The sequence below is a fragment of the Tamandua tetradactyla genome, chromosome 6, assembly GCF_023851605.1.
Source record: "Tamandua tetradactyla isolate mTamTet1 chromosome 6, mTamTet1.pri, whole genome shotgun sequence".
NCBI classification, from domain to species: Eukaryota; Metazoa; Chordata; class Mammalia; order Pilosa; family Myrmecophagidae; genus Tamandua; species Tamandua tetradactyla.
In genome coordinates, this window is record NC_135332.1 from 4,713,074 (window position 1) to 4,731,863 (window position 18,790).

An 18,790-nucleotide genomic window follows, 5' to 3' on the forward strand; every position below is an offset into this window, starting at 1 on the left:
TTTTTCTCTTTTGGGAGAACAGAGGGAAATTGGAGAGCGGAATGTGGCTGGTTAGTTCTGATAATCCCTCTCCCGACGGTTTGTGGTATGGAAATCTGTCCCAAGCCGACTGTCTCTTGCATTTGGGCAATTAATCACCATGATCGCCGATGCTGTTTACATAGGACTCGACTTTAAACCTCCAAAGATACATCGTGTTTACAACCTTTTATGTTGGTACAGCAAATTATATCATCCTTATTTATAGACACACAAGAAGGAGTTCAGAGACTAAATGATTGGGCAAATTACATCTCTGGGCAGCGGTATTATTTACCTGTAAAATGAGCGGTTGAACTGCGTATTCCTTTGCAACAACAAAACATTTATCATTCTGGATTGCTCAAAGGTGGGCAGCAAAATCAGTATGAAATGTATTTCTACGAGATCACTGTGGGTAATGACGCCAGGTGCTCTCCAGGTAAGCCAGCCAGAGATGTCAGCACTGGTAGCCCCTTCTGGAATCCGGCTCTGCGCAGGGTCTGGAAAGGAGCGAGTCTCCTGCCGCGGCGGAACGGACTTTACCGACCAGGAGGATGTATTTTTGGAACGGACGCGGAAAAGGAAGTATGCTATACCCGTGGGCTCCCGCTCCCGGTTGCGTCAGGGATAACGCTGAGTGGGTCACCGTCTGGCTGCGCCGGGGGCGGCCGGGACAGGCTGATATTGACTGCTGCTATTTGCAGGTTCAGTCCAGGTCGAAGCCAATGACTATCTGGGCGGCTGCCAGCGTGAGCAGGGCTGCGGCCCGTTGCTTGAGGTTGAGAGGCCCCGGAGTCCGGGCCGCTCCTCTCCGCGCGCGCCCACCCTCCCAGCCCGAGCCCCAGGGCGGCAGCTCCGCTCTGGGTAGAACGCTGCACCTGACTGCGGCGGTCCCCGCCGGGCACAACAAGTGGTCCAAAGTCCGGCATATCAAGGGTCCCAAGGATATCGAAAGGAGTCGCATCTTTACTAAACTTAGTCTGAGCATCCGCCTGGCGGTTAAAGGTGAGAGGCTGACGTTCTCCTGTCCCTTGATGGGCGTTGGCCGCCGCTGCCCCCTCGGTGCCCGAGTCCTCATTTACCTCCTGGAATTAGGCCAGGGTCCACCCCGCCACCTGGCCCTTCATTCTCTTTTCCTTCCCTAGTTCCCACCTGGAACCCTCAAACAGCTGCCTACGTTATGTGTTGCCACTCACCTTTCCAGACTGAGCGTCTGCCAGCTTGGAGCTGCTTTTAGGAAGATGAGATGATAAGTGACTTCATCCTAGTCTGTAGCTGGATACTCCATAGAAACAGACCCTAAGAGGCCAGATGTGAGTCTCTCTTGAAGGGGTGAACCAAGCCCTCTGCAGTAGCTCTGGTACTAGATAGCTTGGGACAAGGGCATTGAGTAAAACTATTATTTCTTTACCGGCTTGCTTCATTCGGGCTTCCTGGGACACAGTTCCTTGAATGACAGATTTGCTACCATGTCTCTTCTCAGCTGTGTAGCCACCCTAAAAAGGGATATTTTGCTTTTAGTGTCGGATTCCTCTAATAGTGGAGAAAAATCCTGTAAAAAGCATGGATTTTGGAGTCAAGACTTGTTTCTCCTCAGAAGGAAAGATATATGATAAAGACAGATGGTATAATCTAGGAATGCCTAGAGTGTATAATGATAGTGACTGATGTACAAATTTAAAAATGTTTTGCGTGAGGAAGAACAAAGGAATTTCAGTAATGCAGGGTGTTGAAAATAGATGGTAATTAATATTTTAAAACTTTAACTTATTGTGAGTAAAGCAAAAAATATTTATTTGGTACAAAATTTATATTTTGGTAGTACATTTCCTAATATAACTTATGTGGACAGCATAATTGAACACCATAAGTACATGGAACCTTAAGTAGGGCATCAGATTTTGTAGGTTTGTCCAGAGTGATGCCCCCATAAATGCCCAGAGTGATCTGAACAGTGAATTAAAAAGTATTTGCAAAGTCCCCTTGGGGGAATGGTGAGAAAGGGGGAAAATTCAGCTTCCCCAAGTGGAGAATTCTTGATATTCTCACAAGCAGTGGGGACAACCAAAGCAATAGGCTTAGCCCCCAATCTTGGGGTTTGTTCATATGAAACTTAACCCCACAAAGGATAGGCTAAGCCTACTTAAAATTAGGCCTTAGCGTCCCCCCAAGTGAACCTCTTTTCTTGCTCAGATGTGGGCTCTCTCTCCAGCCAACACAACAAGCAACCTCACTGCCCTTTCCCTCTCCAAGTGGGACATGACTCCCAGGGGTGTGGACTTTCCTGGCAACGTGGGACAGAAATCCTAGAATGAGCTGGGACTCAGCACCAGGAGATTGAGAAAACCTTCTCGGTGGAAAAGGGAAAGAGAGAAATGAGACAAAATAAAGTGTCAATGGCTGAGAGATGCCGAACAGAGTTGAGAGGTTATCCTGGAGGTTATTCTTACGCATTAAATAAATATCACCTTTTTAGTTAAGGTGTAACAGGGAGGCTGGAGAGAACTGCCTGAAAAGGTTCCAGTTGCCACGTTTCTTGAAGGTGATTGTATAATGATATGGCTTTCACAATGTGACTGTGTGATTGTGAAAACCTGTGTCTAATACTTCTTTTATCTACCTTATGGACAGATGAGTAAAACATATGGATTAAAAATAAATAAATAATAGGGGGACAAATGTTAAAATAAATGTGGATTGAAATGTTAGGATCAATGAAAGGGAGGGGTTAGGGGTATGGTATGTATGAATTTTTTTTCTTTTTCTTTCTTTTTCTGAATTGATGGAAATGTTCTAAGAAATGAACATGATGATGAATATGCAACTATGTGATGAAAAAAAGAATGCAATTTCTACAGTTTATTGTGAAAAGATATTTTTAATGAAACTTCCAAAAAAAAAACCAAACTTGGTTTCTGTCACTAACTGTGTGACCTAGGGCAAGTGGCTTGCTCTTGCTCAGTTTCAGTTTTCTTATCTGTAAAACTGGGATAATGCCCACCTTGAGGTAGTTTCTGGCACATAAGGCACCTGGTAAATGTTAATTTACCCCTAGAACTCATGCCTGATGTTTTTGTTTCCTTTTCATCTACATCCTTGATAGAGTTTGACCAACACTTGATACTGAGTATGCCAAGCACTGGCAGAACAAAGATGATGAAATACAACCCCTGCCCTTAGAGATAGCGAATAGTATTACAATGTTGTGTGAGGATTTCAGTAGTTATATACAAAGTAGTTGAGAGTCAGGGCAGGGAGTATTAATAAATCCAGGAATCGGGAAAGGGATATGGTTCTTTGTTGAAGAAAAGGAAATATTTTCAGCTAGAGTAGGGTGGCGAGGAAATGTCTATACACTTAGGCTGGATTGTATGATGTGTGAATGAAACTATTTAAAAATGAACAGAGAGAAACAAGTGCTAGAGAAAATGCAGAGAAAGAGATGTACTTTATTCACTGTTGCTAGGGAAATGAGAGATGCAGCCCAGTGGAGGGCAGTGTGGTAGTTCCACAGTAGGCTAGGGGTGGGTTTGCCACCTGATCCTGAAACCCCATTGCTCAATATATGCCTGGAGGAACTGAGTACAAGGACACGAATGGACATTTGCACACTGGTGTTTCTGGCTACAGTGTTCATGATCCACAATGAATAGGAGGTGGCCTAAGGCTACAATGACTGAGGAATGGAAGGGGGAAATATGGTGTATACATACTATGGACTGCTGAGCAAGCTGCAAGAAGGAATGAAGTTGTAAGGCATGCAACTAGGTGAATGAATCTTAAGAGCTGTATGTTGAATGAAATGTCAGGAACAGAAAGGTATATATTATCATGCCTCAATCATATGGATTAACTATAATATAAAAATTTGGGGAACTATAAGTCGAGAGCACGGGTTATCAGGTTGGAGCTTATTGTAAAGTCTCCTAGATTGTAAGTTCTTACGGAAGTCACATATATTCAGGACGTGTAACCGTTAATTCTAAATTCTGAGATACTGAGTTTTGTATATAACATGGTCTTTCCTAGAAGCTTCAAGTATTTATGTGACACCTGAGACTCAGAATTAGAGCTCTGAAGCTATTAAAGTCAGCAGCACCACATACAGAACTTTTTAAAAAGTTGAAAAACTGATTAGACATTGAGTAGAGATATGAATGAAACTGATCTGGACAGGACTAAGGAATATCAGAAGAGTGGGTTAAGGGTGATATCGTCCATATTTTAAAACTTCAATTTCTGTGTGAAACTAAAGGGAGAGATTTTATTGGGTGCAAAATTTATATTTTGGGTAGTGCATTTCCTAATTTAACTTGTGTGGTCAGTTTAGTTGAACACAGTAAGTACATGGAATCTTGAATAGGTCATCATATTTTATTGGTTTGTCCAGGTTAGTGTCATGCCCCAATAAATCCCAAAGTGATTTGGACAGTGAATAAAGAAGTATTTGCAAAGTTCCCTTGAGGGAATGGGGAGAAAGGGGGAAATATTTAACTTTTCCATTTGGGGAATTTCTGGTATTCTAGCAAGCAGTGGGGCCAACCAAATCAATAGGCTGAGCCCTCGATCTTGGGTTTTGCCCCTATGAAACTTATTCCTGCAAAGGATAGGCTAAGCCAACTTAAAATTAGGCCTAAGAATCACTTCCAGAGAACCTCTTTTGTTGCTCAGATGTGGCCTCTCTCTCTAAGCCAACACAGCAAATGAACTCACTGCCCTCCCTCCCTAACATGGGACATGACTCCCAGGGGTGTAAACCTGCTTGGCAATATGGGACAGAAATCCTGAGATGACACGTGGCATCAAGGGATTGAGAAAACCTTCTTGACGGAAAGGTGGAAGAGAGAAATGAAAAAAAAAAAAAGTGTCAGTGGCTGAGAGATTTCAAACAGAGTTGAGAGGCTATCCTGGAGGTTGTTACTGCGTGTTATATAGCTATCCGTTTTTAGTTTAAGGTGTATTGGAGTGGCTGGAAGGAAGTACCTGAAACTTGAGCTATGTTCCAGTAGCCTTGTTTCTTGAAGATGATTGTATAATGATACAGCTTTTACAGTGTGATTGTGATTGTGAAAACCTTGTGTCTGATACTTCTTTTATCTATGGTATGGAAAGGTGAGTAAAAAATATGGATAAAGAATAAACAAATAGGGTGGTGTGACAGTGGCTAAGTGGCAGAATTTTTGCCTGCCATGCTAGAGACCTAGGTTCAATTCCCAGTGCCTGCCCATGCAAAAAATAAATAAATAAATAAGTAAATGAACAAAGGTTAAAATAAATTGGGTAGATGAAAATACTAGTGGTCAATGAGAGGGAGGGGTAAGGGGTATGGTATGTATGAGTTTTTTCTTTTTATTTCTTTTTCTGGAGTGATAAAAATGTTCTAAAAAAGGATCATGGTGATGAATACACAACTGTGTGATGATATTGTGAGCCATTGACTGTATACCAGAATGAAATGTTTGTATGTTAAGAATATTTGAATGTCAAGTTTCTTCAATAAAAATATTTTAAAAAATAATAAATCAAGGAGATGTTGGTCCTATTTGCATCCCTTCTCTCTTCATTTGACAGGAAATTGTTTGCTGAAAATCTAGCAGAAAGATATGCATCCCTAAAGACAGAGTAAATTAGGAGCTTCTTTTCCAAAATATTTCTCCTCCTGCCTATCCCATTCAAACACTGGATAAAGTATTTTAAACTAGCAGAATCAAGTGGTAACCTGCCATTTTTTTGGCAGAGGGGGTTGAAAATCACTTTTTCTTTGCTGAAATAAGATGTTACCTTATACTGTTTTCTCTGTCACAGAAGGAGGCCCCAATCCTGAGCTCAACAGCCACTTAGCCAACATCTTAGAGGTATGTCGCAGTAAGCACATGCCCAAGTCGACAATTGAGGCTGCGCTGAAAATGGAGGTATGTGCCCAGTTTAACATTCTTGTAATGGTCCATAGCCCCCACCGGGGCCATGTCTGGAAGGCTGCCAAATACTCCTTAAATTGTGAGAGAGGAGTAACAGTGTGGTTGATAGCCTCAATCCAGAGCCTTCTGGGAGTTCATGTCTTTGGAAACACTGTCAGGAATAGGATGGATAGTTAGTGTACCATATGGCCCAAGACTTCTCAGCCCAGTTGTGAAGAGATGGAGTGGAAAGAGGGGGCACAATGTGGGACCCTGGAACTAGGTTAAGGAAGGGTATGATTTTCTGTTTTAGGTGTCTATGCCTTGAGGGAGAAAAGAAGTAGAAAAGAAAAATAGAGAAGGAAAGGGGGTGAACAATGGTGATGGAGGGAGACGCAGGAATATAGAGCCAGGTGAAGGGATCTCTCTTCCCCTGAGACAAGTAAGAAGGATCTGAGGAAGTAATAATGATCTTAATAGCTGATAGTTGTTCCTTACTCTGGGCCAGGAATTTTGAGAAGAAACTCTATATGCATTATCTCATTAAATCCTCAGAACAACCCTAAGAGGAAATTGAAGCACAGAAAGGTTAGGTCATTTGCCCAAGGTCACATAGAAAATGACAGCTTGAAACCAGATAGATTCCAGAGCTTTTGCTTTTATTTTTATTTTTTATTATGAAAAAATACATATATACAAGCACTATAATTCTCGAAGCACACCGCAACAATTAGTTGTAGAACAGATTTCAGAGTTCGGCGTAGGTTACAGTTCCATAATTTTAGGCTTTTTACTTCTAGCTACTCCAAGACACTGGAGACTAAAAGACTAAAAGAAATACCAATATAATGATTCAGCAATCATACTCATTTGTTAAATCCTATCTTATCTGTTATAACTCCACCTTCTCCTTTGATTTTTCTCCCAATCTTTAGGGGTATTTGGGCTATGCCCATTCTAACTTTTTCATGTTGGAAAGGGCTGTCAGTATGGGATAGGGGGTTGGAACTAGTTGATGTACTGGAGAGGCTGGCCCCTCTGGGTTTCAGAATTTATCTGACCTAGGAACTTATCTGGAGGTTGTAGATTTCTAGAAAGTAATAATAGTGTATGGAACCTTTGCAGAATCTCAGATAAAGCCCTAGGTGTTCTTTAGGGTTGGCAGGAAAGGTTTTGTTTGGGGTTTGGTGAACCATGATAAATAACAATGTCTAGCTGAAGCTTGCTTAAGAGTAGCCTTCACAGTAGCCTCCTCGACTCTATTTGAACTCTCTGAGCCACTGATGCCTTATTTGTTACAATTCTTTCCCCCCTTTCGGTCAGGAAAGCATTGTTGATCCCATGGTGCCAGGGCTAGGCTCATCCCTAGGAGTCATCCAAAACTTTTGCTTTAATCACTATACATACTGCCTTCTTGTAGGCCCTAGTGCGTATAAGATGATGAAGACAGAAAGAGGATTTTACCCCCACCTGGCGGCCTTGTAATTCCTTTGTGAATGAAGAAGGGAGAAGTATCTGTTGAGGGTTCCTGGGGGGGTGGCAGGGCAGGGTACTTAAAGAGAGGTGGAATGTGTAGGTGTAGAGGATCCAGATGAGATTGGTCACTAGAGTTTTTGATGGTCAGTTTGAATTTTGAGACCATGCTTGTTATTAACAGCCCTTATGATAAGGTCCAGGTGTGTGATGTTTTTGCCACAGTACTCAGCAGGCCAGGGGTTGGAGCATAGCAGGTATATGAGCAGAAGGAGGTAGGGTTGAGGCTTCACAGATGGGTTTCCTACAGGATGGGGTGTAGGAGGATGAATCTTGGTGAGGGGGACTAGGAGATGAATGTGGGATTTGGCTGGATAGGAGAGGAAGCAAATGGCTGATTGATTATTCAAGGACCAGGGAAACAGGTTCTCTTCTAGGTAGGGGTAGAACTTGCAATGGCTTCAACAGTTGGTGTCAGAGGTCTTTCTCAGAGGGTGGTGATAAAAATAAAGCCTTGCGTGTCAGGCCCCAGCCCAGCCTGAGGGGTCCAAAGAACCCATCTCAGGCAGTTGACTTTGTGGTGCCTGCAGTTCTGGGCTGACCTATGGGAAAGAATTGGGAAATGGAAAAATATACATGTGATTTTTATTGCAGAAGACCAAAGACGTTTATTTGCTGTATGAGGGTCGAGGCCCTGGCGGCTCTTCTCTACTCATTGAAGCGTTATCTAACAATGGTTCCAAGTGTCATTCAGACATCAGACATATCTTGAATAAGAATGGGTAGGTGTATGTCTTGGGGGTAGAAGGGGAATAAAGCCTTGAGATTGCAGTTCTGTGTAAGACAAGTGTTCCTGTTCCCTGGTGGTGTTTTAAGTTTTAAGTACACTTTGTCCTTAGCAGAATCTAAATGGAATAATTTATTTTTCCTTTAATATATATTAAATTATTATATAATTTAATAACAGTACATTACATTAAATTATTATTTAATTTAATAACAATACATTAGGACCCAAAAGACTTACTTATCAGGTATAGAAGGAAATCTTCGTCCCATTGTCCCATCTGTAGCCATATCATGTCCAGCTCTTAAAATGTATTACCAACTCACCTGCCATGCTGGAGATCCGGGTTCAGTTCCCAGTGCCTGCCCCATGCAAAAAAAAAAAAAAGAAAGAAAAAAGAAGTATTACCAGGACTGGAGTCTTAATGGTACAGGGAGATGATAGGCAAAGTCTTTGTATCCTTCAGACTCCAAGCAGGGCAGAAAATAGAGTAAGATATTCCTTTAGTATTCTCTTGCCCAGAGCTGCTCCATATTTGTGTATCCTCCTGAGACTAGATGGGAAGCTGACAGGGTTAGAATGTTTGCTTTGTGGAGGCTCAGTGTCTAAAGGTATTTGTTCTTACCTGTTTCCTTTGCTCATCAGTTCTACTGGGTCTCAGAGGCTTCCTGAATAAGCCCTTCAGGCCCCGTGGATGCATTGTGGGGTCAACCAGTCAGTCAGACTCTGATCAGCAAGTTGACCCTTGAGGGAATTGTAGGTGCTCTGAGGGCCCATGTACTAGAAACTGTTTACAGATAATAACAGTGATTGATCTTGGTTGCTGCATTGCTGTTGTTTGGTCAGGGGAATGATGGCTGAAGGAGCTCGTCACTCCTTTGACAAAAAGGGAGTGGTTGTGGTTGGAGTGGAGGACAGAGAGAAGAAAGCTGTGAACCTGGAGCATGCCCTGGAACTGGCAATTGAAGCAGGAGCTGAGGATGTCAAGGAAACCAAGGATGAAGAGGAAAAGAACATTTTTAAAGTGAGTAAGAAGCCTTTGTATTTGGTGAGCTTCCAAAGGGAGCCTAAAGGTCACGTTAAGGCATACCTGTCTTGGTTTCTTCCTTCTCCCACACTGCTGGATACAGGTGAAACAGAGTCCACATTTCTGCGCAAACATTTGTTAAGTGAATACTGGATAAGGCCTGCTCTACTGAGGACTATGAGAAAGATTCAGAAAATTTAAAACTACCCCTTAAGCATAAATTCATCTTTAAAGCTTAAATCCAATGATGCCTTATAGTAGTGACCACCTTTGTCTTGTTACCTCCTTGCTCCTCATCTTCTGACTTTTCTTTATCCCTAGTTTATTTGTGATGCCTCTTCACTGCATCAAGTGAGGAAGAAACTGGACTCCCTGGGCTTGCATTCTGTGTCCTGTACACTCGAGTTCATCCCCAACACAAAGGTGCGGCTGGCAGACCCTGACCAGGAGCAAGCCTCCCAGCTCATCCAGGCTCTCTGCAACCATGAGGATGTGATTCAGGTCTATGACAACATTGAATAACCAGGCTATACCTGCCCCTGAGTTCCTTCCTATGTAAGTCCATTCTGGAACATGGGCTTCTGTAGTGTCCTCTGAGACTGAAGCAGGTGGAAGGCTGAGCAGGTTAGGAAGTATAAGGCCAGGACCCATTGCCTTGAGGCGAAGGGAATCCCCACTCCTCTGTGGGGCCTCATCAGCTCTACTGGATCTGAGACCTCTTGAATAAGCTCCTTAGGCCCCCTGGATGCATTGTGGGGCCTGACTCTGATCAGCAGGTTTGCCCTAGTGGGGTTCGTAAGTGCTATGAGGGCCTGTTTACCGAAACTGCTTTTAAATAATAACAGTGATTGATCTTGGTTGTTGCATTGCCATTTTTTGGCTCTTATATTTTCCTGGGTTTGTGTCTACCTGTTGGGAGCCTCCTGACTTCCTTTCAAGTCTACAGGCTCAGTTCTACTACTCTAATCCTAGGACTGTTTTTTTTGGGGGGGTGGTGGTACATGGTCTGGGATTGAACCTGGGTCTCCTGCATGAAAGGCAAGCATTCCACCACTGAACCACCCATACACCCTTGTTGTTTGTATTTTGATTGCTATAAAAATGTAGTTCTCTCTAGGTACTCTGTGGTCTAAAAGCCTAAACTTGTCATTCATTCATGCAACCAATATTTATTGAACACCTACTTGGTACCAGGAATTGTACTTATCTAACACAAACTGTTCAACTGGTGCCTTTATCGATCCTTGCCCCAAGACATAGGACCTCAGAGGCAAGACACAGGACTGCCTCTACTAGAGCTGCCAATGGTAAAGGATTCCCCAGGCCCTGCTTTGCCCAGCCTCCTGTGTGTTCTGAGAATGGTCAGTCAGCAAATTGGGCCACTCTCAGGAAGTTCTACACTGTGCTGGGTTTGAAAGCTGTGTGGTCCCCGGAATGCCTAATCCTAGCTCCTCTTCATCTCTGATGCCTGATGGTGGGTCATTGGGAGCTAGAGAGGAAAGAAGAAAAGAGGGAAGGGCAAGGAGCTGACTAGATGGGAAATAGGGACTTGCTGTGTTTCACTCCTAGTAGTCACTGGATTTAGAGAGGCCTGTTATTCACCTTTAGAGGTTGTTTGAACCAGTTCTATGCTCAGGGTAATTTTCCTAAAGGAGCCTCAGGTAAATGAGGATGGAAAAGAACTAAAACCAAATAGGCTGTAAATGATAACCTCAGCTTCTGGGAAAAACAGATGACTAATTCCATGATAACTTTAACAGCTGGAAAGTGAGGGCTGGGGGAAAATCAATGAAATAATCCATGATCATGACAAAACATATGTTCTTATACCTCCTTTCATAACCATAATACTGGAATGCCTTAGTTATTGTAGGAGATAACTCATCAAAATATCTGAATTGAAAATTATCTGCAGGCTTCAGCATATAACTGAAGCACAAAACTAATCTAAAGCAACTTAAAGTTTGTATGTTGCTTCATAACTTTAATAACATACTTTAATATTTTATATTATTTGGTTTTAACAACAAACCTATAAAATAGACAGGCCAGGTATTTTCTGCACAAATGATCTAATACCAAGCAGGTGAGAACAGGTCTAATACTGCATCTTACATGGATAGACCTCAGTTTATAAAATAGCTCTGTTTTAAAAATGTTAGATTTAAATTAATTTGGAAACATCTGATCATTTATCCCATACTAGGGGAGGGAAGTTGGCTACTTGAGTAGTCCTCTAATCTAAAAGCTATGAAGTGTTAATACAGATTGTTGTGTAATCAGTTTTCTTACATCAAGGAGTACTTGTAGGTACTGTGTGGTCTGGCCCCTGTGAAGATGACTCTCCACTGACCGCTGGTGGTGCCCCATAGTCTTTCCTGCAGGTAATATGGGAAAAATGGAAATAAAACCATAACTGAACCTCTTCTGCCTGTAGACCTGATGAGACCCTCAGTCACATAGGTTAGAAATGGAACCCACTGAATAGTTCATAAAAACGGTCACATCCGTATGATTTATGCTGCCACTAAAACTTATTTTTCAAGGACTATTTCATGCCATAGAAAATGTTTACAATATAATGTTAAGTGGAAAAAAACATGTAAAACTATATATAGTCCAAATTTTGAAATATACATTTATGTATGTATATATCTTTATGTAATATATTATGTATATGAGTTTAAAAAAAAAACTTGAAGGAAATATACCAAAATGTCTAAATTAGTTGTCTCTGGGTGGTAATATTAAGACTGAGTTTATGACAGGTATTATTTTTATCAGGGAAAAAATGTTTTAAAAATTAGTTACATTATCATCCAACTGGGAAGAAAGCAGCTGAGAACCTGGGAGTCAGGTGCACCTTTGAGTCAGAAGAATGGGGTCTAGTGTTGGCTTGTCATTGCCTTATCTTTGGTCATTGTCTTAGCAGCATGGAAGTCATTTAAGGCCTTGAAACCAGGCTTGGGCTCACTGTCGAGGGTCCTTTCAATGGGATGGAGATGTTGTGATAGGCTCTTTCTGCAGCCTTAACGCTTACAAAAAACACTCATGTGGTGTAGAGCTCCACCCCTCTGCCGGAGGCCAGGCTGAACCAAACCAGAATAGTGAAGGCTTTGCCCCCAACTGACTATGGAAATTCAACTCTGTGGTTGAATTACATATTTTTTCCTCTAAACCCTTAAGTAGTCAATAAACCTTCAAACTCTTGAGTCTAAGAGCCCCTGGGAGAGATTTTTATTTGGTGCAAAATTTATATTTTGGGTAGTGCATTTCCTAATTTAACTTGTATGGTCAGTTTAGTTAATACCATAAGTACATGGAATCTTGAATAGGGCAAGAGGTTTTGTTGGTTTGTCCAGGTTAGTGTGATGCCCCAATAAATCCAAGAGTGATTTGGACAGTGAATAAAGAAGTACTTTCAAAGTCCCCTTGGGGGAATGGGGAGAAAAGGGGAAATATTCAACTTTCCCATTTGGAGAATTTCTGATATTCTAGCAAGCAGTGGGGAAACCAAATCAATAGGCCGAGCCCTTGATCTTGGGTTTTGCCCCTATGAAACTATTTCATCCAAAAGGCTAGGCTAAGCCTACTTAAAATTAGGCCTAAGAGTCATCCCATAGAACCTCTTTTGTTGTTCAGATGTGGCCTCTCTGTCTAAGCTGACACAGCAAGTGAACTCACTGCTCTCTCCTACTGTGTGGGACATGACTCCCCAGGGATATAAATCTTCCTGGCAATGTGGGACAGAAATCCTGGGATAAGATGGGACCTGGCATCAAGAGATTGAGAAAATCTTCTTGACCAAAAGGGGGAAGAGAGAAATGAGAAAAAGTATCAGTGGCTGAGAGGTTTCAGTCGAGAGGTTATCCTGGAGGTTTCTTATGCATTATATAGATAACCCTTTTTAGTTTATGGTGTATTAGAGTGGCTAGAGGGAAGTAACTGAAACTGTTGAGCTGTGTTCCAGTAGCCTTGTTTCTTGAAGATGATCGTATAATGATATAGCTTTCACAATGTGACTGTGATTGTGAAAACCTTGTGTCTGATGCTCCTTTTATCTAGGGTATGGACAGATGAGTAAAAAATATGGATAAAAAAATAAATAAATAATAGGGGGAACAAAGGTTAAAATAGATTGGATAGATGAAAATACTAGTGGTCAATGAGAGGGAGGGATAAGGGGTATGGTATGTATGAATGTTTTCTTTTTTATTTCTTTTTCTGGAGTGAATGCAAATGTTTAAAAAAATGTTCATGGTGATGAATACACAACTATGTGATGACATTGTGAGTCAATGATTGTACATCATGTATGGAATGTTTGTATGTTAAGAATGTTTATATGTTGTTTTAGAGGAAAAAAAAAAGTCCAAGAGCCCTCAATTCTTCGACTTTTATTTGAATCCCTGTGATTCTTCTGGGAAGGAAAAATAAAATAAAAGTGCAAGTAAGTCTGGCAAAAGAAAGGACTGTGACAAATACCACGTTAATATTGACTGAAATCACTCTCTTTTTTTTTTTTTTTTTTTTTTTTTACATGGGCAGGCTCTGGGAATCGAACCCAGGTCTATGACATGGCAGGTGAGAATTCTGCCACTGAGCCACCATTGCACCACCCTGAAATCACTCTCTTTATTTCATGCCCATCCAATGAATGGAACAGTAGTTTTTACCTTTTCCCCTTTCTGTCTTACTGTTTTTTTCTGTGCCAAAAAGTAACATTTGTTGTTTTAAAACAGTAAAAACTTACAGAAACTTTTAACTAAAAAATAAAATCCCATCTAATCCTTTCTCCTAAGAGAACCACCATTAACAAACTATTGTTTGTTTTTCTCATTTTGTTCTTGGAGCCAGTCTGCCGAAGAACAGATTCTGCCTTTGCCATTTGCTAGCAACCTTGAACACGATTTTAACCTCTTTGCACCTGTTATCTCATCTTTAAATGGGGATGATAATATTACCATATTCCACGAGGGTTGTTTTGAGAATTAAATAAGTAAATAAATGTTAAAAAATTAAAAGTTTCTTGCAATGTAATGGTTCAATAAGTGTTGGCCTTTCCCTCCTAAGAATGAATGAGCATTTTTTAAAATGGAAATGTGATCGCCCTATATGTTTCTGCTTTATAAATTGCCTTTTTCGCTTCATTATATAACACAGACATTTTTTAGTACTAGAGAAAGGTCTACCTAATTCTGTATGGTAGCTACATAGTGTTTTTTGTGTTAACGTACCATAGTTTATTTAACCAGCTTCTTATTGATGGGCATTTGGATTGGTTATCTTACAAAAGATGCCGCAATGAACATTATTTACCATTACTCCCTTGCAGAGTGTTCTTTAGGATAAACTTAGAGCAGTGGAATTTCAAAATGAAAAAGCAATTTTTTCTTTAGTAGTAAATATCGATAATTCATAAACATCATGGTTGCAGAAATTTATGAGGTATATATTATTCTCTGACAACTCAACTAAATAACTGGTTGAACTGATAACTTGAATATATTCCACTTTACCTGTGTATTAAAAGAAATTTCATGCTAGTAATCAATGAAAGGAAGGAGTATGGGTATGGCATGCATGATTTTTTTCTGTTTTCTTTTTATTTTTTTCTGAATTGATGCAAATGTTCTAAGAAACAATCATGATGATGAATATACAATTATGTGATGATATTGTGAATTACTGGTTATATATGTAGAATGGAATGATCATATGGTAAGAATGTTTGTGTTTGTATGTTGGTATGTTTAATAAATAAAATAAATTTTAAAAGAAGGATGTTGAATTTCGTCAAGTGCCTTTTCTGCATCAACTGAAATGATCATGTGTTTTTTCCACTTTGATCTGTTTAAATGGTGAATTATATTAATTGATTTTCTTGTGTTGAATCAGCCTTGCATACCTGGAATAAATCCCACTTGGTCATGGTGGAAAAAAAAAAGAAATTTCATCAAATCAGCTGGTAGGACATTGGTTTTTATTCAACTTCATACTACATCCAGTGAGCTGTCCCCTTGGAGAGTTCATTCATTCATATTTATTGCTCTTTATCATGTGTCCCATTGTCCCCATGCTCGTGAGAGAAAAAAGGAAGGAAAGTGTGCAGCTCGGATGTGTTTGGGCTGCCTGATGGGACCAGCACTCTAGATCTTGAGCATTGGGAACTGGTCATGATTGTTGGGGTGTGGTGTAGCTCAGATCCTCATCCAAGGGCATCTACTCAGTGCAAAATCATGGACATAGATTGAGAAGGGCATAGCCCAGCTGGGAGGCTTCATGGGAGAAAATGAAGAATGAGGAGAGAAAGTGACATAGAAAGAGAAGATAAAATAAATAGCTGAAAGAGCACACTTGTGGAAATTACATTCAAATACTAACATCCCCATTTGAAGTTCACTTATTTATTCATGTCTTTATACTTACTTTCTTAAAGGCAGTTACAGGTAGCAGAGGGCAGATGCTTTGATGAGGAAAGTACAGGGTGCTCTGGGAACTTGTCAGACGGCATTAACTCAATTTGAGGGTGTCTGCCTGAAAAGGCTTCCTGGAGGAAGTGTTTAGGCTTAATCCTTCTCTGAAAGAATGAAGTTGGGGATGGGGGTTGGGGAGGCAGAAAAGAGAAGAGTTCCCAACCAAGGAAATTGCATAAAGAAATGCCAGTGGTTGATTGTGGATGAAATAGAATTTGAATGATGGGGTTGGCAGAACCTTGTGACTGGAGAAGAAAGAGGTAGGTCCCGAAGGGCCTTTTTAGGCACATTTACATGTTTGACTTTATCCTAAGAGCAATAGAAAGCTATAAAGTTTTTAGGCAGTATCTGACAGGATCAGATATCTGTTTTAGAGAGATCACTCATTCTGTGGCCATTTCATGAAATATTCCAAAGTTAGAGATTTTGGTGGTTTGAACTAGGATGGTGGAGCTGGGGACAGAGAGGACTGGATAGATTGGTGACATGGTCAAAGTTGGCTGTGGAGGAAGGGTTATAGAGAGGAAGAGCTGTGAAAACTCAAAGATTCCTGACTTGGAGAATTGTGGATGGACAGAAGAAATGTAGAACTGTGGAGGAAAATGATGAGTTTAGTTTGAGAATTTTAGGTGCCTGTGGGAGCTCATAAGAAATACCTGAACTAGAATTCTGGAATTCTCAGCACATATGGTAACTGAAATACGGAAATGTTTGAGATGGCTGGTAAAGAGAAAGACAATGGAAACGAGAGACTGGAAAGGTAGGGAAATCAGAAGGCTCTTTTCAACTGAAGACTTACATAATTGTTTTACAGTTCGCAATCATTCCTTCATTTATTTATTCAACAGAATATTTATTGAGCATCTACTATACATGAGGCACTGTTCTAAGTGTTGTGACACAAGAGCAAATAGGACGAAATCCCTGTGTCTATGCAGCTTACATTTGTTCTAGTTGGAGGAAAGACAAACATGTAACTATGAAGGAAAATAAGTCAGAATATGGGAATATAGGATGGAGGGAAGAGAGGCTGTTTTGAATAGAGTGGTTAGGAAAGTGGTTAAGAGTTGACATTTGAGCAGACACCTGAATGAAGTGCAGGAATAAGCCACAAGGACATCTTGGATCTTGGGGAAGAGCATTCCAGGCAGAAAAAACAGCAAGTGCAAAGACCCTGAAGTGAAAAAGAGCTAGGTTCAAAGAATAGTCAGAAGGATATAGGCCTGCAGGACAATGATCCAGGAAGAGTGGTAAAAAAATGAGGTCTGAGAAGATGGCTGGGGCCAGCTTCTTTTGGGTCTGGCTATGGCAAAGAGTTTGGGTTTTACTCTAAGTATGACAGGAAGCCATCAGAAGGTTGACAACAGGGAAATAACATGATCTAAATTACATTTTTACAATACTTTGACTCCTACGTGGAGAATCATTTGTTGGATGGTCCAAAAAGAAAGGGAGACTAGTTAACAGTTTTCGGCAGTCATCTAGAGAAAGAATGCTTGCTAACCTAGGGTGATGGTGATGGATGGTAAGTGGTTGGATTCAGCATTTAGAAACTAGAGCTGAAAAGACTCACTAAATTATTGGATATGGGGTATTTTAGGAAAAGAGAAGACTCAAGGAAGACTCCTCCTAGGTTTGTACTTTTAACAGTTCGTAAACCAAAGAGGTTATGGAGCAGGGTGGGATGGGGTGGTGGGTTTTGTGCTGAACATGTTAAATTGGAGATGCATAGTAGACATTCCAAGAGAAATTGCCTGATTAGGCCTTTGAACACAAGCCATGGAGTGGGTACTAGGTTTCCATGGGCTTAACTGTTATTTTTTGTTTATCTCGCAGGTCAATAAAATTTAAAGGTCAGATCTGGGCCTCAGGTTGTCAAATTTGTGACTTCCAGTATTGGCTAGTGTTCTAGTTTGCTAGCTGCTGGAATGCAATATACCAGAAACGGAATGGCTTTTAACAAGGGGAATTTAATAAGTTGCAAGTTTACAGTTCTAAGGCCTAGAAAATGTCCCGATTAAAACAAGTCTAAAGAAATGTCCAATCAAAGGCATCTAGGGAAAGATACCTTGGTTCAAGAAGGCCGATGAAGTTCAGGGTTTCTCTCTCAAGTGAGAAGGCACGTGGCGAACACAGTCAGGGCTTCTCTCTCAGCTGGAAGGGCACATGGCAAACACGGCATCATCTGCTAGCTTACTCTCCTGGCTTCTGGTTTCATGAAGCTCCCCGGGAGGCATTCCCCTTCTTCATCTCCAAAGGTTGCTGGCTGGTGGACTCTGCTTCATGGTACTGCAGCATTCTCTGCTCTCTCTGAGTCTCTCATTCTCCAAAATGTTTCCTCTTTTATAGGACTTCAGAAACTAATCAAGACCCACTCAGATGGGTGGAGACATGTCATCCCCTAATCCAGTTTAACAACCGTTCTTAACTAAATCTCATCAACCAGGGAGATGATCTCATTACAGTTTCAAATATACAGTATTGAATAAAGATTATTCTACCTTTAAGAAATGAGATTTATATTAAAACATGGCTTTTCTTAGGGGGCATATACCCTTTCAAACCAGCACATTCCACCCTCTGGCCCCTAAAAAAGACATGTTTTTCCCATATACAAAATACATTAATTTCATAACAATATCAGATATCCTTAAACCTTTCAGTAGCAATACAAATGAAGTACAAAATTAAAGACAGTATAAAATCTCATCAAGTCAGTTACAGGCATGGTCTGTCCTAAGGCAAAATTCTCTCCATTTGCTCTGGACCTTTGAAAACTCACAAGTTATTTGCTGCCAACATACAAAGGAGGAACATTCATAGGATATATATATACATTTCCATAGGGAGGAAGGAACACAGGAGTCACCGGACCCATACAGTTTCGAAAACCTGCAGGGCAAAGTCCATTAGATTTCAAAGTCTGAGACTCATTTATCCTCAGGGCTTTATAAAGTGGCAGTCCCACCCTTTCCAAATGCCTACGCCTGCCTCTCTCTGAATGCAACCTTGGGGGATATTGGGGAGACCACCTTTCTCTCGGCTCCACCCTCTCCAAGCATTGGGGCCGCACCCAGGCTCTCTGCCATCTCCGGGGCACATGCTCAGC

General features: G+C 41.0%; 1 protein-coding gene across 1 annotated transcript; it reads left to right on the forward strand.

The window, feature by feature from the left end:
* Nucleotides 1-608: 608 nt before the first annotated feature.
* TACO1 (translational activator of cytochrome c oxidase I) lies at nucleotides 609-14,986 on the forward strand. Its single transcript, XM_077163540.1, has 5 exons — nucleotides 609-1,026; nucleotides 5,827-5,933; nucleotides 8,046-8,173; nucleotides 9,025-9,202; nucleotides 9,527-14,986. Exons 1-5 carry the CDS (start codon nucleotides 609-611, stop codon nucleotides 9,725-9,727), a joined length of 1,032 nt encoding a protein of 343 aa, XP_077019655.1. The 3' UTR covers nucleotides 9,728-14,986.
* The last annotated feature ends 3,804 nt before the right edge of the window (nucleotides 14,987-18,790 follow it).

Bases quoted from the DNA above. Each gene is read 5' to 3' on its own strand.
- TACO1 (XM_077163540.1), top strand. From the start codon at position 609: ATGCTATACCCGTGGGCTCCCGCTCCCGGTTGCGTCAGGGATAACGCT. The intron at 1,027-5,826 runs GTGAGAGGCTGA...TCTCTGTCACAG, and splicing joins CATCCGCCTGGCGGTTAAAG to AAGGAGGCCCCAATCCTGAG. The intron at 5,934-8,045 runs GTATGTGCCCAG...TTTTTATTGCAG, and splicing joins AGGCTGCGCTGAAAATGGAG to AAGACCAAAGACGTTTATTT.